Source organism: Saimiri boliviensis, chromosome 9 (assembly GCF_048565385.1).
Source record: "Saimiri boliviensis isolate mSaiBol1 chromosome 9, mSaiBol1.pri, whole genome shotgun sequence".
NCBI classification, from domain to species: domain Eukaryota; kingdom Metazoa; phylum Chordata; class Mammalia; order Primates; family Cebidae; genus Saimiri; species Saimiri boliviensis.
This window is the reverse complement of record NC_133457.1, coordinates 13,250,533-13,274,603: the sequence shown is the minus strand read 5'-3', so window position 1 is coordinate 13,274,603 and position 24,071 is coordinate 13,250,533. Positions and strand designations below refer to the sequence as shown.

Below are 24,071 nucleotides of genomic sequence, written 5' to 3'. Positions count from 1 at the left end.
CAGTATAGAAATGGATTACATATCTATCAAGACTTATGATGATGAAAATTCAAATTACTATGCTGTAAAATATTGTACAATTTAGATACTCAACTTTTAAATCCTTGAGGTTGATGTTCGTCAATACTTGCTTATAATTATGTTTAATAGTAATGATCTTAACTTCCTACATGAAGTAAATTAAGTACTCTGATCATTAATAAAAGATGTAATTGCCTTAATGATTACTCACAATTTTAAAGCATTGATGCTGTCATTTTCTATGACTGTGATAATTTATTAAGTGTTTGAAAGGATTAAGTTAAAAGAACATCAGTTCTGTGACTAGGAAATAAATGAATATCAATCAAATGTCAAGGGGAGGGTATGTGAATGCTGAAAATAAGCTCCTGAGACGGTTCTGCAAGGTCCTCTCTCTCACTTGAGAATCACATGAAAATACTAGAGAAAGAAGGCTTCACTAAATTTAAAACGGAGACTCTTAAGTTTATAATCAACTAAAAATAATCATTTTACCTTTTAATGATGACAAATAGAGTTGATATTTCTCTCCACCACATTTTATTCTCTGACAAAGTTCAGGCAGCAGTTTTTTCCACCACAGAGTCTATCTTAGAAAAAAAAAGAATAAATTTGATTTTGATGCATTTTATTCTCAGATTTCAAAGGAGAATAAGAGGATTGTGCAGGAAAGCACAGAGCAAAAATATACCATTTTGGTTAAGGCAACTAATTTTGTTATAACACAAGTTATATCAGCAGCCAGTCTTCTGCCTTAACGATAACGTAAAAATCAGGTTTGTAACTTGAAAACCCAATAATACATATATTGTACATATGTACCTGGCTATTTTCAAGAAGTAACAGACATATCCCATTACCATCTCTTATGTGGCAAGAGAGAAGGCATGAAGAAAAAAAAAGAACTAAGGTCCAAAATTCTTCTAATTTCTAAACTAAAAACCATATGGCAGAGAAAATATTTTCCCCTCACACACTGTTTCCCAAATCTTCAGGTAATCAACTACTTCATCTCCAAACAAGAGATTTTTAATGATGGTAATACACCATCTCCATATATTTTAACAGCATTTAATAGTATTCAAAACACATAACATAGTAAATATATATGCTCACTGGACCCACACTGCCCTATGAAGTTGGACTAGCATAAATTATAACCATTTTGCAGGAAAGGAAATGAGGTTATCAAATCTGATTATCACTGATCAAGCCTAAAAACATAATCTGAAAAGCATACCCGGTTCTCTTCTTTCAGTTCATGGTTAGCATATGGAATGACTGCCTCTGGACATCTCTCTAACAATATGTCTATGCACTGTTCATACTCTTTCAAGCGTGTACGACACAGAACATGGACACTGAGGCCAGCAATAGTGTCTTCTGAAAGTGGCTCCAAGAATGGAATAATGGAAGCTATGTCAAATGAAGGACCACATATAAGAGACTATGAACAGAAAAGTGAAATGTTATGAAATGAGGCACCCCAAAAACTAAAACATACAGAATTCAATTTCTTAAGAAAGACTAAACTTCACTTCCCAAAAATAAAATAGAAAGAATGCAGTATCAGAGCACATGCATGTGCTCCTTATTTAATAAAACTAAGTAGAATAAAGTATAATATCATCTTGAAACTACCTCTAGTTTGAAGATCTATTTAATAGAAAGTAAACATTTTTAAATAACATGATTTTATTTGCTTTGTGTGTACTGCAAATTAAAACCAATGGGAATTCTTTAGGACTATCTCCTAAGGAAATAATCAATATTGCGGTGAAAGATTCACGTTCAATGATGTTTACCACAAGAGTATTCACAATACTGAAAATTTAGAAGTAATCTACATGTTAATAAAGGATGAGTAAATACATTATGGCATACTCACATAATGGAACATTACACAGCCATCAAAACTATTTTCAAAGGCTAGTTAATGAAAAAATGCTTATGATAAAATAAGTTAAAAAAAATTCAATACAAAATTATATTCTGAACAGGACTGGTTTTATAAAATCTACATGGGTAAATGCACATACCAAAATCCTATTGGACGAGCACAGCCATTTGAAACAGCAAACTGGATGGGCCAACAAAGCCCATTCTTTGTTTTCTTTACACCTGTCCCTGTATTTTCCAAATTTTCTATAATAAGCATGTGCTACATATATATCCAAAAATAAAATTTAACACTTAAGAAAACTGAAGTGATTGTTTAGAACTAATCATTTGTATCGATACCACTTTGTCATAAGATGAATGACAGGGAGCAGTATTATCTCAGCATTTACAACTTTACCAATATTTACTTTAAGCAATTAAACTATATATACTACTTTTGATTCTACCACCAAAATCATCTCCACTTTCCCTTTCTCCAGGATAAAGATGAGATGGTCATGTCCTAATTTTCTTTTCCCTGTATCCTTTCTGCTATAGCATCTTCTGAGACTCACAGGAGAATGTGGAATGTTATCTATCCAATCACAGTCAGTGTGATTATTTTATTCCAAATATCTACCAAGGAATGACCAGGAGAATAAGGTTGGTCCCTTTTCTTCCTGCAAGTTTAATAAATTATTCATGTGAATGACTTCCTGACAATCAGATGGCAGAAATGAAATTAGGTGATAATCTCTCACTCAAAGGCTCTCCCAACATGGAAGAAAAGAGATTGTCTCTATATTTAACTCTTCACTAATCCAGATAATGGGGGAGGGAGCAGGGGCAATAGGAAGGAGCAAGGGATGTGTACCAAATCATGACTAAAATGAAACTAGTCATAACTTCTACTACCCATGAACTTTTACTTAGTTTTATCCAAGTAATCAAGAAGTTTGAAAATAAGGCCAGCTGCAGTGGATCACACCTGTAATCCCAGAACTTTGGGAAGCCAAGGTGGGACGACTGCTTGAACCCAGGAGTTCAAGGTTACAGTGAGCCGTGATTGCCACAGCACTCCAGTCTGGGCAATAGAGTGAGACTCTGTCTCTTAAAAAAAAAATTATAAAAATTTAGGCAGACTATGTTTCTCCTTTAATAGCAAAGATTCCCAGAAAGAATGCACCCTTTTAGAATTTTTTAAAATAAATTTTAAAAGATCACTGAATTATACATTTTCAAGAAATCAGAAATATGCTTTAAAGCTTTATGAGGGAAAATTTAATAGCACTTATTCCAATTACAATTTTAAATATGTAATTAGTGTATATGTTCTAGGAAGGCTCCACCTGTCTTGCCTAATGCTGCCCATAACATCTATAGAAGATGCTCAAGCAATATTTGTGAAATAAGCAAAATCTGAGGCTAGGCCCTCAGAATCCTTTGTATCACAATGGCACTAGAGACAAGAGACAAGAGTCTTCTTTGGTTATTTTTTTAAAGAAGCACATAAAAAATGTCATCTCTGGGAACACCACAGCCCCACCTGAAGGCTGAGTCTAAGCAATATGGCCTCTTCAGCTTCCATATTCTAAGTCCCCTTCCCAATTTGACATTAAGTAACAACCACGCTTATACCAGTTCCCATAGTGTAAATGAGGCAGTGCAAATTCAAAAGCCTAAAGAGGCCAATTAACTGATGAGATGCATGAGGGCAGCTGTGATAAGGAAAACAGACACCCAGCATTTGGGTCAGGATGCCACAAAGATGGTAACTGTTGGGGAGGACAGTGTGAGCACTGCCCAAGGAGGGGCTGCAGGTCAGCCCCAACCCTCAGGTAGAGCAATGAGGGCCTCGGGTTAACGGTTCTGCTGAATTTTTCAAGAGTGACTTGAAACTCAGAATTCTTAATAGGAAATCTTTTATTTCTTTATTTTTTAAATTGCATTTTAGGTTTTGGGGTATATGTGAAGAACATGCAAGATTGTTGCATAGGTACACACATAGCAGTGTGATTTGCTACCTTCCTCCCCCTCACCTATATCTGGCATTTCTCCCCCTGCCATCTCTCCCCAACTCTTAATTTTTGTATGTTAGCAACTACACTGGGAAGACCAAAGAAAACAGATGTGGGAATTACATTCAGTCTTTGGGCCACGGAAGTATGTTAAATAAAATCATATGCTCATGTAGCCCAGCCTGATCCACCAAGTCAAATGTGGACTTCATTTCTCACTGCCAGCCAAAATACTGTTGCAGTCAGAATTATTAAAGGGTGATCCACATTTTCTAATCATCCCATTCATTTTTGAAAAATTCTTTTCAGGAACTAGATTAATGGACGACTTTGACCTGTTTCTTATAAGAGACATAGTAGTGCCTGGCTTGGGTTATAGGCCTAAAATGTGTAAGTTAACACTAACAAAAACAAACTACAGCAATAAAAACACTACTAAACATCTGCCACACTTTCATTTCACAAAGTGTTTTCAAGTACATCCTGAAAATGAGGAAAGCAGCCAGGAGACTTGGTGAAGTTCATCCATCCACCTGCAACGAAAACACCGCTCAGCATAGGTGCCCCATCCATCATCAGTTTCAGGAAGAGGCAGGAATTCCCTCCAAGTCTCCTGAGTAATCCTAACTATAAATTTTGTCCCCCAAGATTCTACATTCCAGATTAACAGGACACCTGGGTTCTCACCAAATTTAAATCTTACACTATATTGTAATATGCATTTTCACAAGAAAAATAGGTACTTTTACTTACCTGTAGTTTTGAAAGATCTTCTGTGTAATTTTTATCAGCTAATGAATCAGATGATATTAAGACATGAACCCATGGATAAATTAAGCCATAATGACTACAGGCATTTATCTAAAACATAAAAGAATTTCTCATAAACAAAATATAGCAACAAAAGCTTGCTTATCCATTTCACAAAGAGCAAGCAATCATTCATTCTCTGCCATGTCATAGAATTAGGTACACACTTCCCTGGGAATGGAAAGGAAAGTTTTTTTTTTTTAGAATGTATTTCCCTGGAAAATATTTCAGTCTTGCTTGCTTTTACACTAAATACTAAAATTTAAATACTCCAAAGAGGCACTTCCCAGCAAAAACGGCAATACTGCATTTAAGCCAGTTATACCTAAAAAGAATATTGGAAATAATTTTTATTAATACTACTTTCTTTAGAAGGCAAAATATCTTCCATAAATTCTCAAGACAATTCCCAAGAAGCCCCTCTCATTCAAAAAGCTGGTAACTTTTCCTCTTAATCCTTATTAGTCATGGCTAACAAGCTGGGAGAGAAATGGGCTGGGAGCGAGAAGGGTAGAAAGAAGGGTACAAAGAGTTGTTACTAGCTGCCTCGTGCCACAGAACAGCTGCCGTATGTGCAACTGACAGGAAATGGAGGCCTACTAAGGAAGTCTCCCTCCCACAGCATTCTGCAGTTCCTCTCCTACCGAGGAGGTCTGCAGATGTCTTCTCTCTTATGTACTACTTAATTATCCTCTGCTGAGGAAGGATACAGATGTGGTGATGTTCTGGAAGAAATCCCTTCCTCCATGCTTTAGCAACTGAGCTACCACTGCAAGTAAGTGAGGGACATTAATAAGTAGGGGACATTCTTTTTTTCTTTTTTATTTGAGACAGGGTCTCACTCTGTCACCCAGGCTGGATTGCAGTGCGCAATTTTGGCTCACCAAAATCACCTCCTGGGTTCAAGCAATTTTCATGCCTCAACTCCTGAGCAGCTGGGACTACAAACGCATGCCACCCTACCCAGTTAATTTTTTATATTTTTACGTTTCACCATGTCGGCCAGGCTGGTCTCAAACTCCTGACCTCAGGTAATCCACCTGCCTCGCCTCCCAAAGTGCTGGGATTACAGGCATGAGCCATAGCACCTGGCTGACATTCTTTAGGGTACAACATTATTTAAAATGTAGGTCACTTTAGTCATCGACAAATTTTACATGTATTTTTAACTCCTGCGTAAATAAGATACCTGGTAATAGAAAACCAGGTTAGACTTTATATAATGAATTATTAAAAATAAGAAGGTACGTTTTTGTAATGGGTAATGTATGAGTTAAATTTAAGGTATTATTCCATTATCTTACCAGATCCTCTGATGTTCTTAATGGTGTGGTGTCAGGAGACTGCCTCTTAGACAATCTCCAGATGTACTGTGATGTGAGCTTGAAAAAGAGTTCCTGAAGCAACACATCTGGGAGACATGCCACTATCTGAGCTTCCCAAAAGTCTACCAAGAGCTGAGGAATTGTATCTTCATCCTTAGCACAAAGCACCTTGAAAACAGTAAAAGCCTATGTATTACAGATAAATATAGCACTGATAAAGCAACAGCTGGGCTGAATATCATATCATCACATGGGCCATGTAATTAATAATTTACCATTAGCATTAGTGCCATGACAAAGGCAAATTTAGACATTTTAAAAGGAAACAGATTCTAGGTTGTACAAATAAAGTTTCTCCAGATACAGTCTTTTAATTTGTACTTTTATCTTATGAACTGATTATGTATTTGTTTTTTTTCAATAAACAAACAAATGAAAACTCACTTCTCTTATTCTGTCCCTCTCCACCACCAATTTTATGAGGCAATAAAGCAAAATCACATTTTCAAAGTGACAAACCTTAAAAAAGGAATCTGCTTCTTCAATTCCAATTTTGTTGTTCTTCTGCAAGCCCAGAACTGAAGCCACAAGCAACCCAGGCTGAGTCTCCTTTAGGTAAAGTGCAAGCTCAGTTGGAACAATCTGTCCCTTTTTCTGTTGAATCAACAGCCGAGGTTCCAGAATGAAGCCACATACAAACTTCATCTTCAGATAAAAAAGAAATTTAGAAACAAAAGGTACATTACATTTAGACTGTCCATCTTAGAAATACCAAACATGCTAGTGCATTCACAATGCATGGTTAAGCTATTAATAATTTAATCACAATTTTTTCTTTAGCCTTTGACTAAAGGCTAGTTCTTATGCAAAGACACCACTGACTGTCTTATAGAAGGTACTGGTCAGGTGCAGTGGCTCATGCCTGTAATCCCAAATCAGGTGGATCACCTAAGGTCAGGAGCTCGAGACCAGCCTGACCAACATGAAGAAACTCCGTCTCTACTAAAAATACAAAATTAGCCAGGTGTGGTGGCACATGCCTGTAATCCCAGCTACTCAGGAGGCTGAGGCAGGAGAATTGCTTGAACCCAGGAGGCAGAGGTTGTGAGGAGCTGAGATCATACCATTGTACTCCAGTCTGGGCAACAAGAGCAAAACTCCATCTCAAAAAAAAAGGGAAAAAGTTACTAATATTTAAGACTCAAGATGTCCTATTTTTTGTAGAGAGCTTTATATTTATGTCTAGTTGATTTGAAAATAGAGTCAATCTTCTGTATCCGTGGGTTCCACATCCATGGAGTCGACCAACCACAGATCAAAAATATTCAGGATGGCTGGGCACAGTAGCTCATGTCTGTAATCTCAGCATTTTGGGAGGCTGAGGCAGGCAGATCACTTGAGGTCAGGAGTTCAAGACCAGCCTGGCCAATATGGTGAAACCCTGTCTCTATGAAAAACACAAAAATTAGCCAGGCATGGTGGTGCGTGCCTGTAATCACAGCTACTTGGGAGGCTGAGGCAGGAGAATCGCTTGAACCCAGGAGGCGGAGGTTGCAGTGAGCTGAGATCATGTCACTGCGCTCCAGCCTGGGCCACAGAATGAGGCTCTGTGTCAAAAACAAACAAACAAACAAACAAACAAACAAAAAAACTGCTTCTGTTCTGAACATGTACAGATTTTTTTTTTATTATTCCCTAAACAATGTAGTATTAACAACTATGTTCACAGCAGTTGACATTATATTAGGTATTATAAGTAATGTAGAAATGATCTGAAGTATATAGGAGAAGGTAAATAGGTAATATGCAAATACCATGCCACTTCTTATAAGGAACTTGAGTTTCTGTGGATTTTGGTATCTGTAGAGAGTTCTGAAACCAATCTCCCACAGATTTTGAGCGATGATTAATATATCTTAAGTTATTTTCAAAATTATGAAGAGAAAATTCATTTTTCTAGAATTCTAATCTTCAAAACAGAAGACATCCCAATGCTGATTTGCTCTCATCATAACAATGTCTGTCCATGTCATTTGTTCGGCGATAAAGCACTTACGTTCTTCCTTTTTTAGCAACCCAAGTCATACTGTGGGCTTTGGCACAATCTGGCAACAAAAAAGTGCAGGAGCACAGGTTCTGAAGTCAGCCTGCCTGGTTCAATTCTGGCTGTACCACTCACCAGCTGTGTGATCCTGATGAGTTCCTTAACCTCTCTGTGTCTCATCTGTATAATGACTTCCACCTTGTAGCATCATTGTTAAGAATTAAACAATATATGCAAGGAGCTTAGCATAGCCCTGGTAAATAATAAGTGTTCAATTACACTACCTCTTATTTTCTTCCCCTAAATGATGAACACCTTTGGTAGTGCCCCTAAATGACCTCTTTTCCCAGGGAAAGCCTGTCTTTTTTGGTACAGCATTCAAATGTCCAATGCTCCATAAAATCATGTGATTTTCTGAAGTGGGGACTATTTCTGCAACTACTAGACTCCTAAAGCTCATGGCTAATATCCCCTTTTCTGTACTTAAATATATATTTCTTGGTTCTTTTTCAGTACACACACCATAACCCTCATGCCAGATCACATTATCCCTTTGGAGCAGAGCCTGTTCTTCAGTACCAAGCTCAGTGCTCTGAACACACCTGACACTAAGCTGAAGTACTTGGATATCCACTGCTGCCATTTATCAATCTTATTTCTTTTTATTTTGCCAGATCCAAAGTCCCACTTGGATCACTTTGTTTCTAATACTGTCTATTTTCCATTACAACTAAGAACATATGAGCTAGAAAGAAGCCAGAAGACAGCTAAACATGTCAGGATTATCAGGTCCTATTTCAGCCTTCTGTTAACACTGGGCAGGGCACCATACCTCTGAATGGCTTTTCATTTCATTTCTGTGCATGTCAAGATCTCCCATTTTCAGAGCCACTGCTGCCTTGGTCAATGTCACTAAGATTGATGAAAACCCAGAAGTATCCAGCTTCCTTAGATAGCTCATGGCAGTTAAAGGATTAATATTCTTCATAGAAGGACTACAGAGAATATGGGGCACTTGCTTTGGCTCGGCCACATAAAACATCTGAACCACTTTTGCTGCTAATTCCTTTGGTGAGCATGAAGAAATAAAAGGAATAAAAGGTCAGTCAGCCAGAAGAAAGCAACAAAATCAACAAAACATATATGTGCAAAGAGCCAAGATACAAACATTCCAAGTAAGATAAAATTATAGGATTATGTTTTAATTTTAAAAAGGCAAAACTGATACTGATACATGAGAGGCCTGAGATAACCTGAAGTGATCTCCTTTGCTGATTATAATGAAGAAAAAGCAATAAAAATATGTACCAGGTTATGACCAGCATTTCTAATTTTAACACTTCAGAAGAAAATAAATATCTGATTAATTTACAACAAAAATTCATCACAGAAACTACTTAGTTCAAAATATACCCAATTAAGTAATTTATATGAGAAAACTTTATTTCTCTCAAAACCTTATAACATTTGACACCACAATTTCCAATTTGGCATATTTGCATCCGAAGATGTTTAAAACACATGAGGGGTTAGAATTAATCTTTTCTTTTCTCTCTAAGACAGGACTTTTCTGTATTGCCCAGGATGGAATGCAGTGGTGTAACTGTGGCTCCCTGCAGCCTCAAACTCCTGGGCTCAAACAATCCTCCTGCCTCAGCCTCCTGAGTAGTGGAACTACAGGTGCGTGCCATTAAGCCCAACTAATTTTTTAATTTTCTGTAGAGATAGGGTCTTGCTATATTGCCTAGGCTTGTTTCAAATTTCTGACCTCAAGTGGTCCTCCCACCTCGACCTCCCTAATTCCTAATATCTGGAATTACAGATATTAGCTACTGTGCCCAGTTCTAAAAACAATCCTTAATAATGTCTTAAGTTCACTGGGCTAAGGCCAGAGTTTTGTAAGTGAAGTTTTGGACGCTTGGAGTAAGGGACAACTAGGGTTTCGGGAAGGACTACAGATGAGAAGATGGAAGGCAAGGCCCACGTTCTGTGTAGCTCTTCTGAGGACGTGCTGCTGTCACTGGGCAGGTGTTGAGACTACAACAGACCGTATGTCCCTGTCTGTATAATGAGAAAGCATGAGAAGGTTACCCGTAAGTTCTTTTCCAAGCTGTACTACCATCTTCATTAATGTAGAAAAGGGTGCATTTCTTTTTTAGGAAAAGAATAATGTCAAAGAAGAAAAATATTTGGAACCTGATTTATAAACAGTACTCAATAAAATAAATCGCTAAAATGAGAAGTTAAAAATACTAGATATAAAATAGAAAACCATAATCACTTCACTTAATTCTTCATCCAGGTTTTCATAAAGTGAATGATTAATATAAAAGATTAATCCCTTCTCATATTTCTGTAAGCCATCTTCTACTGTCCAGTCCATGCGGCCCAGAACTTCAGCCATAGACAAACCAGACATCTTATAGTATGGCAAGGTGAGATGAGAATGCTGGGAGTCAAGCCTAAAGGAAAGAAAATTTTTAAAATCTCAAATTTGTCATTTTTTTTAAAAAAAACAAACAGGGTCTCATTATGTTGCCCAGACTGGTCTCAAACTCCTGACCTCAAGTGACCATCCTATCTCAGCCTCCCAAAGTGCTGGGATTCCAGGTGAGAGCCACCACGCATAGTCAAATTTGTAATTTTCAAACCTGGATATCTACCACATTCTATAATAGAATATATCAGGCTTTCCAGAAGATATAAATTCCAAAATGCTTTTCTACTGCCATTAGTAACTGAAACGAACTCCTAAGTTTTATTTTACAAAGTGCTAATTCATGCAGTTTCTTTTTGCCTGCTTACGATAGAAATGAAAACAACAATTTCTAATATTCATGATCAGACTCTAAAATAATGGTGTTTATAGGAGGAAAAGTCTGTTTTATTAATTTTTAATCATTCATGTGGATCCAGTAAGTCTGAAAACAATCATATGCCAAAAAATTTGTAAACGTTACTCTCAAAAATAAAAACACTATTCATACTAGTGTCCCTTTCTGATATCATAAAAGCACTGACTACTAAGATTAAAATCACAAACTGTCTAACTGGCACCTTTCCCTTAAGCTAACGGACAATAGACTAGTCGCACAGCTATATCAGGGATTTTCAAAGCCTGAGAAAAATGTCAAAGTCCTAAGTTAAGTGGTGGGAAAATCACAAACTTGAGACTTACTGCTCATCTTCTAAACTGTGACTCTCTAAAAGCAGGAAACGGGTCGCATTCATTTTTGTATGGAAGCCTAGCACAGTACCTAACAGCATATGTGCTCAATAAATGCTTGTGGAAGAAGTGAATAAATGAACTACCTCACCTCATGCATTCCTCCATTTATCAGAGATGGAAAAGCAAACAAGTGCACCCAAAGTTCAAGATGGCTTCTGTAGCAAGGTTGCAAGAGGTGTCACCCACCTGCTGTAACAGTCCCCAAGGTGTCCACAGCTTTCCTTAAATGCTTCCAAAAGCTCTGCTTTCTCTCCAGGTTCCAGTTGACTGGCATCCATCAGGGCAGCTCGCACTAACAGATGAGCCTCGCTGAGAAGGTGAATGCAGCTCTGGGTTTTGGCAGTTTTATAGGTATTGCTATAGTCTATCTAAAACAAAAAAGATAACACTAATGTTGCTGAAGAGAGACTCCCAAAAGTTCCTCAGTTCTTAATAACATTTATATATTTTGTTAGTAAAGTTAACATTTGGACATATTGAACCCTAAAAGTAAACAAAGTGGTTATTTCCCATTCTGACAAGGGCTTAACCGAAGGGCTTTTTTCCCTACCATCTATAAGCCAGTTGAATACATATAGGATTATAAAGACTACCCTGTTATTAAACAGCTCTAATCATCAGAGAGGTCCAAATCATACTGTAATACTAGTAATACTGTTAACTTAGCAACAATTTGATCTCAATAAGACTAGTGAACATATTAATATTTAAAATAGTTTAAAAAGTTGTGATTTAATTCTTTAGCCTGAATATTCTTCCCTTATTTTAGTTTCAGTTGGTAAGTTCACGTTCTACTACATCTATTTCCACAACTCACAGAGGGCTTGTAAAAATTATCTCGAGCTAATCTGACTCAATCAATATATTCAGACACTAGTAGTCAAATCATCTAAATGAAGACTTTCAGTTAAGCAACACTGAAAAGACAGGGCACAGCTGATATAATAATTGGCATTAAATTACTGGCAGGGACAAATCAGGCAACACCTTGACCTGATGATCAAAATTAGTATCACCAAAGAGGGGTAGATGAACAGTATGTACCTCCAGATGTGATGCCCTTAACAGAAAAATCACCAATGCAATATTCTGGCTGAAAATGCATAATCCTGAATCTAACCATTAAAAAAAATATCAAACCCTAAATAAGGAATACTCTCAAAATAAAAGGAGAAGAGAAAATTATATTTTTCAAAAATGCCCATGTCATAAAATATAATGAAAGGCTATAGAAATATTCTAGATTTAAGGAGGCTAAAGAGACATCCTAGCTAAACACACTACCTGATCCTAGACCAGGTTTTGAACTGGAAGAGGGGAAATGCTATTAAACCAGTGGGTCAGTTGACAGAATTAGACTATGAATCATAAATCAGATAAAGCACTGTGTCAATGTTAAACTAATTGAGGTCTGTAGTAGTGGCAAGAGAGTATCCTGATTCTTAGAAAATATATACTGAAGTACTTAGGGGCAAAAGACTGTGAAGTATGCAGTTTACCTTCCAAAGAATCAGAAAACAGTGTATATATGTGTACAGAAAGCACAGAATGCATAAAAGAGAAAAGGAGAGAAGCAAATAAGGTAAAACGTTGATTGCGGGGAAATCTGTGTGGGGAATGGGAATATACAGAATATTCTTCTTTTTAAAAGAAGAGTCGAAAGAGTAAAGATCTTGCTGTGTCACCCAAGCTGGAGTCCAGTGGTACAATCATAGCTCTTTGTAGCCTTAAACTCCTGGGCTCAAGTGATCTTCCCATCTTAGCTTCCCAAGTAGGACTACAGGTATGTGCCACCACAACTTGCTAATTTTTTTATTTTTTGTACAGATGGGATCTCACTGTGTTACCAAGGCTAGTCTCAAACTCCTGGCCTTAAGCAATCCACCTGCCTCAGCCTCCTAAAGTGCTGGGAAGAATACACTTATTCTTGCAGCTTTTCTGTGAGTTTGAAATTGTTTCAAAATAAAGGGTTAAAATAATTGCCCGGGATGAGTAGGAAGCTATCACTGCTTAGATCAGGAATGAGGATGCTCACTCTGGGTCCCTCCCCACAGGACAATGCTGAAGTAGCTGTAATGCCCTGGGACAATCTGCTAGTAGTTCTAAGTAAGAAGAGTGGGACAGGGATAAATTATACTAGATTTTTTTTTTTTTGGTCACATTTCTTAGCTGTCTTTGCTAGGATTCAAAATTAAGGTCAAAGACTATGTTTAGATTGGCCAATCGATCCTCTTAGGAGAGTGAGTATGAATAAGTGAGTCTTACTTGTTCCTTGGATGTCAGAAGCTGTAAAAATAAAGAGGCAGAGAAAGATACACACTCCACTGTCACACAAGGCCAGGAAGCTGAAGGGCTTTGTCATCCTGAATGTATGATAATTGTAATCATTTTCTGATCATAATTTCACTCTAAATATCTATGAATAAGAATCAGAAGTTTGAAGAGTACCATCTCTTTGTATAGTTGCACTGGTGAGATCGTATTCACAATATACAAATTCCACCCAGCCTCAGCTACAGGAGGTATTTTGATCTTAACACTGGTATCTTTTCTAGAACTAAAAGCAAAACAAAGGACAAGAATTTTAAAATGACATGATTAATAAATGGTAGTTGTAAATGGTAAATATTGGATATAAAATAACTGAAATCATTTTCATTTACTATTTTCTTCAGTGATTAACTGGACACTCCACTTTTATTCATAATACAGTACTACATAGGCTTACTGCATTTAACATTCTGTAATTATCATGTAATGATAAACCAATTCCTTCCAATTCACTCCAAAAGTATTCTAAAACGAGCAAGAAGTGCAAAGAACACGCAAGTCCCATCAAAAAGAAAAGATCCTTGGCTGCGAAAACGCCTATGCCCAGGCTCTTTTCTGCACTTGGCCTTCATGTGTCTAGCATGCCCTAAGCCACAAATCTAAGCAGAGGCAACATCATGGCTGCTGAGAATATGCTGAAGACACATAAAACTGTGAAGTCTGCTTAAAGCACCATCGTATCTCTTACTTTCACTATGTGGTGCATTTTCTTTAGTGTACATTCTGTTAAAATTGTTTATCAAATGAATTAGAAATTTTAAAAGATCATTTAAAAATTATACTATTAGAATGTCAAATGTGCAAGACTACAAACTGCTTTTCCTCTTGCCAGAAAGCTTTTAGGATCACTCAGCCCCAGACCACTCTGTATACACTCAAAGCAATCAGTTACCAAAGTCAACCTCTGATTCCTGTTCATGCAACAGAGCACAGCCACTAACAATTTGAAAAAGTAAAAATTTATGTTAAAAATAACCTATGTTGGGCCAGGTGCAGTGGCTCACATCTGTAATCCCAGCACTTTGGGAGGCCGAGGTGGGTGGATCACAAGGTCAGGAGTTCAAGACCAGACTGGCCAACGTGGTGAAACCCCATCTCCACTAAAAAATACAAAAATTAGCTGGGCATGGTAGCTCATGCCTGTAATCCCAGCTACTTGGGAGGCTGAGGTAGGAGAATTGCTTGAACTGGAACCCGGGAGGTGGAAGTTGCAGTGAGCCAAGATCGAGCCATGCATTCCAGCCTGGGCTACAGAGCAAGATTCCATCTCAAAAAAAAAAAAAAACCTATGTTGGATTTGAAATACAGTATATGCTTCTCTCCCTGAAGAGACTTCTTTCTTGATTAAATTTTCCTTAGAGAAATGGATTGCATTCTCTACCACTAAGTAAGAAAACATCAAATAGAAGCATAATTAGTCTGGAATTAAACATTCTATTCTAAACAATGGGAAAGCAGAAAACCTAACAGATAACAAGAGATGAATGTTATCAAAATTCAACTTTATTTTCAGATAGATCAGCACATATCTATAGATCATAAATGTGCTTTAAGGTAAGACATACATTATTAATTTCTTTCATAGTATCAGAAAAGAATTTTTGGATACAAATGTAACTACTGAAAGGGTCAAAGAAGAAAGACAGCAAAAAGTCCTGTAGTTTAAATTAGTATTATAGGCTCAGTCGATCCCATTAATTATACAGAAGAGTATGTCCTTTCACTAATCTCAAACATTTTACTGAAACTATTTTATAATCCATTTTCTCCTAAAAGTTTCCAGGTCAGTTATAAAGTACATTACAAAGACTGTTAGAACCTTTTTTTTCTTTTTCGCCATTTGAAAAAACAAACAAAAAGCCATTTGATCATTACAAGTTATGATTTAAAAAAAGGTAAACACAAAATATACCAGTTACAATTCATTCCAGAAACTGGCAGAAATGCCTGGGGCAAGGGGATGCTTACAGAAGCCTCTTGGGTGACCCTCTTCTCTCTGGAATCGTCTCAGGGTCTGCTTTAGTCAAAAGTATGATGTGGTTTTTAAAGTGACAGATGGCTTTCAAGCCTATGAAAAGCTGTATTCTTAAAGCACAGACATCCATACTAACAGGTGGGCAAGCCTAGTAAAGGAAAATCACAAATTTAAGCAAGGAATAAAGGTACATGCACTTCAAAAATCAGTTTATTGATAAAATCTCTTCTGCTCCCACCATCCCCTAGCCACCCCTCCCGAAAAAAAATAACAACAACAAAAACAACCAAGCCAAATTCCTACTCTTAATAGAGGAATGTAACCTATATAACCAATATGTATTCTATAGAGCTACTCAGCCAATAAACTCAGTTATTTATTGATTGAATAAATGCAGAAAGAGGGTCCCATAGCTGCAGGAACTTCTGTGTGTGCCCTACAGAGTGGCTCCACAGATACCTCCAGGAGAGGAAGCTGGTACCCAGCCACCGAGGGAAACCCCCATTAGTAGCAGGATGGTTAGGGGTATGCCCAAATGGGTTTTAGGCAAAAGCAGACACTATGAAAGGACATTCTTCTGCTCATAGAGTAAATAAAATGGTTTCTTTGTGGATGTGTGTGTGTGAAAGAAATGCTTGTATGTTCCAACGACCCCTATTAGCCTCTTAGGTATGAACAGTACCTGGAATGGCTGACAGGCTGGGGCATGTAGATAAACTAGAGGAGCCAGCCTGCTGCTCTTGTAAAGGACCATTAATTCAAGCAGAATGGATAAGAAAACTAATAGAACTCTATTCTGGGAGCTGCTTCCAGGACCCTGCCTTCTTGTCCATGCATGCTGTTTTGATTCTGAGGTCACATTCATTGTTACCTCCATGTAAAAATAGTTAAGGTGGTTTGGCTAGTGCTGAGGAGCCAGACTCTCAGAGGAAAAGCAGACAGACCACATGCACTTTCAACCAGACTCTCAGGTTGTGAAACTTTTTTCAGACATCACAGCTCTAAAGCTTGAGTCAGCAAGTGGGCTAAATGTGCACTTGGTTAACCGGCATCTAGGGCTTCAGAACTGGTGAAGTCACAAGAAAGGAGGAATCATGAGGTGTGATTATCCCTCCCCCTCCTACCTCCACTGGCCTCAAGGGGGGCACACCCCCAACAGATGCCCACCTCTCCTTATCCCTCCCCTTTGTCTCTTCCTTGTTCCTTCCCTCTGCTTTTATAAGACTCTGAAAATACATGGATTTTTTTTTCTTTCGAAATGCATATTGATCCTACTTCAATCTATTAGGTACTTCAAATTGCACCATCACCCCTATATAAGCCTATGTCTTTCTGAGGTTGGAAAAGGCAAGGCAAGGAAAGAAGAGGACAAAGAAGGAAGTTTTATATTTTTAATCTGTTATCTTTCTATTTTTACAAAGGAAATAATCCTGATTTTAAAATAATCTCTGGAAAGGCCATGTGTATATCTTACACAAACAAAGGCACAGGAAATCTGTGGTTGTGGTTTCCCAAGAGGCTAAGAGCGGGCCGTAAGCCTGGTCAACAACAGAAAACCACAGGGAGGCCATTAAAAAGGGTCACCAGGAACTCAGAGGCCATGCTTTCCATAAAACACTATCATATAACACAACCTGGGCAACAGTGACCGTGAAAGAGTACCTCAGACACATTAGGCTCTAGGTCAGGACTGGCTTGTTAAGACAACCATCATTATTGAAGGCTTATTTTTTTTGAAAACAGGTATTCCAGGATCCAGGCAGATATAAACCAAGTTTTGAAATACAGAGTATCATGATTTAGGAGCTTCTTGCAGCATGTATATTCCTAACGAACATCCAATTCAAATAGCTTATACTTCAGAAGTAAAATAACATAGATGAATATAAGGCAAATAATCAGTACATTTCTGAGAACAGAAGTTTAAAGTCAGAAAATACAGAATCTCAACATAATAATGTCTATATTTATTTTGTGGTCAAAAGTTTTTTAAGGGACTAAGCACATTACTTCTCACTAAAAATAGATAGATAAATAAATATCTGGGCATGGTGGTGCACACCTGTAGTCCCAGCTACTTGAGGGGCTGAGGTGGGAGGATCATTGAGCCCAAGAGTTCAAGGCTAGAGAGAGCCATGATTGTGCCACTGCACTCCAGCCTGGGTGACAGAGCAAGACCCTGCCTCAAAAATATTAAAAGTTAAAATAAAAAAAATAAATAAAATTATAGCATACTATAGTCATGAACTGCTCTCAGTTCACACTTTTTATATTCTTTACCAAACTTTAAAAACTATGCACTAAATCAATTTGGAATGAAATGTTCGCAAAGCAATCTTAAAAACTATCAACTAAGCCACGAATCACTATTCTAGTTTATATCCAAAAGTTCTAATTCAATACATTAGACAACCTTAAGATCTTTTGTTCTTGCCTAGCTTAGGACTGAGGGCAAATCTACGAGCATACATGTGCTCCTTTGTGATCTTAAGGTTTCACTGTCTTCATAAGCCAGTTTTACCTTCAGGGTGGTATCCATGTACGGGTCCTCCTCACGAGCTGCTGCCGCACTGCACCGCACAGTGAAACACTGCAGGTTGTTACTGAGGAGGAAGACACAGGCTGCTGAGCAAAGTGAGGCCAAGAACCAACATGCCCACAGTAGAGAGGGCTTCATAGGCAAAGAGGGCAATGGCAGGGGTGGCAGAAGACTCAAGTATTTGTCAAATGTTGCTAAGTTAATCTGCTTCTCAAAAAGAGGAATGCCTCAGAATCCCTGTGGTGTGTTTTTTAAAATATATAACTAGTCCCCATAACACCCTTAGTGAATCACAATCTCTAGGGGCTGAATCTAGAAGTATATATTTCTGCAAAACTCCCTAAGTGACTCTGATGTGCATCCCTAGTTAGGAACCATGGATCTGGGTCAGTATCTTCATTTTACAGACAAATGATGCCCCTAGTACCTGCCCAAGGTACAGAAGGGTTTCTATCAAAACCAGGATTAAAACCCATTTCTTAACTGCTGTTTTTCCTCACCCACCTCATGATGAAATCCATCCTGGATTATGCTGGACAATGCAGACTAGGCAAACTCAAATTCAGTGGTCAAATTGAAAATGAGAGACCATCTGAAGGCATCTTCAGAATTACCTAGTCCAGCAATTCGTTTTAAAGACTGGGGCATGAAAGGTTCATGACTGGTCCACCACCTCTCTGGAGAGCAGAGCCAATTAGATCCCAGGTCTCCTGACTCCTCACACTCTTCTACCTCTTTCCACAACTCCAGGTTGCTTCTGCATACAAAAAGGATCTAGGGACTCCACAGGAAGTGCACGACAGATGCCTGGATGGCAGCCCACTGCCATCTCTATTTCTGAAAACTTCTAGAAAATGATCTTCGGAGTCCTGACAATAACTGGGACAGGAGCACCACCACTTACAAATCTGGAGTCGAGTTAGCAACTTTGGGAAGTAAACTGAGAGACGGAGGCAAAAAAAACACCTGCAGTGGGACCAAAAGGACAGCTGGAAATAGCTATGACCACAAAAACAAATGACCTTAAGATTCTAGAGATAAAAAGGCAGCGTTCCCTGACTTTCCTCTACCTATAGGAATCCAGCCTGTTGGCTACTGTTGGAATTCAAGGCAGAAGTATATACAAGAGAAACAATGAAGTAAACTGAAATGTGCTGGCATGGAAAGATGTCCACAATACACTGCTATATAAAACAGCAAGTTGCTGAACAGTGGACAGAGTATGATCAATTTCTGTAAAAAAATAAGGCATTGTAAAAAAAAAAAAAAAAGTCTTGATGTGGTTAACTCTAGAAGAAAAGGATTTCGTGGCGGCGGTGGGTGGGGGGGGGGCTTTCCTAACTAATACATTTCCATAAAGTTGGCATTTTACATGATTTTATTTTGTTCTTTGCTTCTTAAAAAAAAACAAACCAAAAACCCTATTGCTTTCTTTAGGTGTATAAATACATCAATCTTCAAGAAACTTTCAGAGACCACCTTATAGGGTAAGATATTTTTAAAACGTTAATCTACTGGGTAAAATAAAAAAGATGGGCAGGGCACAGTGGCTCATACCTGTAATCCCAACACTTTGGGAGGCCAAGGCGGGCAGATCACCTGAGGTCAGGAGTTGGAGACCAGCCTGGCCAACATGGTGAAACTGTCTCTACTACAAATACAAAAACATTAGCCAGGCATGATGGCAGGTGCCTGTAATCCCAGCTACTTGGGAGGCGGAGGCAGGAAATCACTTGAACCTGGGAGGCAGAGGTTGCAGTGAGCCAAGACCACACCATGGCACTCCAGCCTGGGCAACAAGACCAAAACTCTGTCTTAAAAAAATAAATAAATAAATGATGTAAAAATGAGTTCAACGATGTAAGAATGTTAAGATTTAAAACACAGGAGTGTAGATTCTTATTAAGAATCTGAATTTACATAAAGCAATTGCTATTCTAATGTCCAATGATTTCACAGTCAAGTTAATGATGTCAGTCTCCTTTAGGGCTGATAATAAGAAAAGCTCAAAAATTTCCTATCTGGAGGTAGTCAAAACCCATGAAATAAAAGTCCATTCAAACTCATAATATAATGCTTTCAGGACTCTACACTCCAAATTTGTTCATAACTTATATATGAGAGATGGGGCAATAGATTTAGTGGGTCTACTCACTAAATTCTCAGTGTACTTCACATATGTGCAGTAAGATGGGAAAAAGATGGATAGTCTTTTATATCTATATGATGGGACAGAAATTAGTATTTTTATTCCTTCCTTCTCCCTCTCTTTTTCCTTAGTTTCTGAGATGGCATATTTTCCTAGACTCTTCTGCATCCTTGAAGATCTTTCTCTTCTTGCTTACTGAACAAGACCTTCACCGGAGTTAGTTCTTTAACTTTTCGCTGTCTATACACTCCTGGGGCCAGGTTCACTACTTTAATAATTAACTTTTTTTTTTTATGGTAATAAAACTTCTAGGCTTTCCTCTTTACCTTAATCTACAGTTGCATGTGTCCAAAAGCCTACTTAGCATTATCTCGATAATCTATAAGCATCTCAATCTCAAATGTCTAAACCAAACATTTCTTTTGCCTTACATTTCACCAGCCTCCATTCTTTCATAAAAGCAGACTCAAAACCTTGGTGGAATTTTTCATGCCTCCTACATACCCATTATCCCATCAGACCAGTCTTTTAACTTTCCCGCTGAAGCCTCTCCTATGCATCCTCCCTTCTCCTTTTATTACCACTACACTGCCTGAATATCACCCCTTAATATCCTTGCCTGAACTATTCCAATACCTTATTTTTCTGTGTTCAATCCATCTTCCACAGCAGCCACCATTAATTTTCCTAAAGCAATGTTCTGATCACATCATTTTTTCTGGTCAAAACTTTAAAAAAGCCCTTAATTTTCAAATTCTTGGGCTCTCTCTCAAGCACTATTTTCACCACCTCTCTACTTTTCAGCTTCTTTATATTTAAAGAACATCACTACACAACACTTTGGAAATTGGAAAGACTAGCTACCTCCACATTGTTCACTTATGAAACACAATCCCATCAGCAGCATCTCTCCTTAAGCCAGAAATCAGGTGGAGAGGGGAGCACAACCACTAAGAGTGGACATCAGAATCTCCAGATGGGTTCTATGCAGTTTGAAATGAACTCCAGCACCTGCTAGAGATTCTGATACCACCACTCAGTGGTGGGGGGGAATCTCTGTCCTGTGCAATTAATTTTTGGATGTTGCTAAAAACTTGATACAGTTTTTGCTTATAGTCTTCCTTCAATCTGTAATTCACATCTCTTTCAATCTTCATCTACCAAAATTCTAGCTAACTTTCATGCTTCACTTCAAACACAGTCAGCTATCCACAACTTCCCCATACAAGTTAGCCAGAAGTAATTTCCCTCCTCCCAGTGCCTACTGCACTTTCATGAGGTTTTAAGGCATTTTTCACAAATCTCCTAGTGTCTTTGACCCTTGTACGTCTCTCTGACCTTCTCTTATATTATTGCTTTAGAAAGTGATTAGTGTATCTTATTCACAGTTGCTTGGTCAGAGGGCACAAGGCAGTGCCCTGAACAAATCTAAGCTCAAAAAAGAGGAAATAAAACCAAAACCATCATGTGCTATTGAGATTAAAAGGAAATGAGATCAAGCTACTGCTTATGAACCCAGTTTACATGCCAGCATAATAAGGGAAGGCAACTCAACACATCTGCCATCAATTAGCACATGGCTTTGGCCAATTCTAACCTCTCTGTAACTACTTCCCCATCTGTGCTAATCAAGGAGAGAATCAGATCATCTCTCTGGTCCCTTCACAGTTCTAAACCATTATAATATAACTCAATTTATAGTGGAAAAATATGGTAGCAGTAAGAAAAAAATTAGGAAATTTAAAAAGAAACTTAAAGAGATGCTCTGACTGGCCCCATTAACTTTTCATTAAGATTCTCTATAAAAGTCTTCCTTTATAAAGAACCTTATACTTCCTTACAGGGATCCCCATCCAGTCTAAGGAAACAAAGCAAAGACAAAACCAGCGTCTAAATTTTGACATTGAAAAGGTAGTTATGCGTCATCAAAAGATGGACTTACAATGACATGTAACTCATGAATTTATAGTACTCTATGCTAGTTCACACAATTCTCAAAGATTTAGGCAGCACCTCAAAAATTTACAGAAAAATAAGCAACTCACAGGCCAGCAAGTGATCCTGTAACAGTACCTTGTAATGACATGCAAAAATTGTGGCGTGAGTACTGCCTGCTGAGACTTCTCAGGATACTGGTAGACCGACATCAATTCAACAGATTTCACAACCATGTAGAGATAGCCCACATGAGGTAATGAGAAAAAGCAAAAGAGACTCAGCAATTCTTTTTCCTGAGACAGATTTTTTCCATCAGAAGTAAGAGGACCTGCATGCAAAAATGAAAGAAATAAAACACCATGAAACCAGTAAATAATGGGAAATAATCATATCTTGACTTTGCTATGCAACCTCTTATCAGCGGGTAACCAAAGAGTTGCAAAGGGGAAGTTGCTCTTTACAGAAGAATGCTGATAAGAAATAAAAAAAGGAGTAATATAATTAGAATATCATCATTGTGCAACCCTACTAAATTAACAGATCTATGTAATGATCAACAATGGCTGTTAACATCACAAAAAGAATCCACTGGCAGAGCTCAACACTACTTGTGTTTCAAAAAAAAAATAACAATAATAATAAATAATCTGAGCAAGCCTGAGTATAGACCAGCAAGGTCGGTAGAAATATGTGAGCCACATCTGTAATTTAAAGATTTCTAGTAATCACATTTTAAATAGTAAAAAACAGGCAACATTTTAATTATACTGTATTAACCCAGCATACCAAAAATATTACCATTTCAAGAAGAAATAAACAAAAAAATTAAAGATACTGTATGTATTTTTGTACTAAGTCTTCGAAATCAAATGCGCATTTTATACTTATGCCATATCTCAATTCAGACTAGTCACATTTCAAGTGCTCAATAGCAGCATGTGACCAATGGCTACCATACTGGACAGCACAGATTTCCATCTACCAACTCACATGGAAATACAGTGGATACAGAAACATGTTAAATGACACTGCAAGGATTCAATTAGTAAAATTCAGATTGTGGGAAATTTTACAGTAAAGAGTCTAATTTCTTGTTAAATAAGATGCAAAGAAAAGAGAGAGGAGGGAAAGCCTATATATTAAAAGAGCATAAAAGACATAGCAATCAATTGCAATGTATGAACTTTATTTGGAATATGATTCAAACAAATGAATTGTGTAGTTTTTTCGTCAAGCAGAGAAATGTAAACCCTTACTGAATGTCTATTGGTATCAACAAATTTTTTTTTATGGAAAATAGCATTCTAGGTTTAAGTAAAAGAGTATATAGAGACATATGTTGAAATATTTTATGGATGAAATGATATGAACTCTGGGATGTGCATCAGAATAATGCAGCATACAACAACACTACTGAAGCTGTTCAATGGGTACATGGGGGTTCACTGCACTATTTTCTATCTATATATAGGTGTAGTTTTTCATAACCAAAGTTGTTTAACAAGTACGCTGACTGACACCCTTCAAGGATACCAATTAACAGCAGAAGTCCAATTCTGAACTCTCCATATTTGGCTAAAAGCCAAATGTCCAGTTTTTTCTTATTCTTTTTTTTCCCACACATCTGTGCCATGGTCAAAGAGAACTGTTCACTAATCTCCAAATACACATGATAATTTTACACTCATGTAATATTGGTTCCCATTATGTAATATCCTACAGAAATCTCCATCTTCTTAAAATTCTACTCATTCATTAGGGTCCAGCTCAAATACATACCACCCATCCATTCATTAGTCTATTCAGTCAAT

General features: G+C 37.6%; 1 protein-coding gene across 6 annotated transcripts in view; it reads right to left on the bottom strand.

Annotated features, from left to right (window-relative positions):
- HPS3 (HPS3 biogenesis of lysosomal organelles complex 2 subunit 1) overlaps positions 1 to 24,071 on the bottom strand; it is a 42,634-nt gene that overhangs the window by 4,186 nt on the left and 14,377 nt on the right. For 2 of the 6 annotated variants that reach the window (XM_039480170.2, XM_074405479.1), the window contains exons 5-16: positions 22,396 to 22,588; positions 18,156 to 18,237; positions 15,628 to 15,782; positions 13,777 to 13,885; positions 11,515 to 11,696; positions 10,381 to 10,561; positions 8,932 to 9,165; positions 6,575 to 6,760; positions 6,035 to 6,223; positions 4,674 to 4,781; positions 1,262 to 1,468; positions 517 to 607 (exon numbers count right to left, since the gene is read on the bottom strand). In XM_039480170.2, the coding sequence (XP_039336104.1) occupies positions 517 to 607; positions 1,262 to 1,468; positions 4,674 to 4,781; positions 6,035 to 6,223; positions 6,575 to 6,760; positions 8,932 to 9,165; positions 10,381 to 10,561; positions 11,515 to 11,696; positions 13,777 to 13,885; positions 15,628 to 15,782; positions 18,156 to 18,237; positions 22,396 to 22,588 (1,917 nt within the window). Of the gene's footprint in view, positions 1 to 516; positions 612 to 1,261; positions 1,469 to 4,673; positions 4,782 to 6,034; positions 6,224 to 6,574; positions 6,761 to 8,931; positions 9,166 to 10,380; positions 10,562 to 11,514; positions 11,697 to 13,776; positions 13,886 to 15,627; positions 15,783 to 18,155; positions 18,238 to 22,395; positions 22,589 to 24,071 lie in introns of those variants that run through there. The other 4 variants (XR_005582486.2, XR_012519121.1, XM_074405480.1 and 1 more) reach the window with 4 other exon arrangements.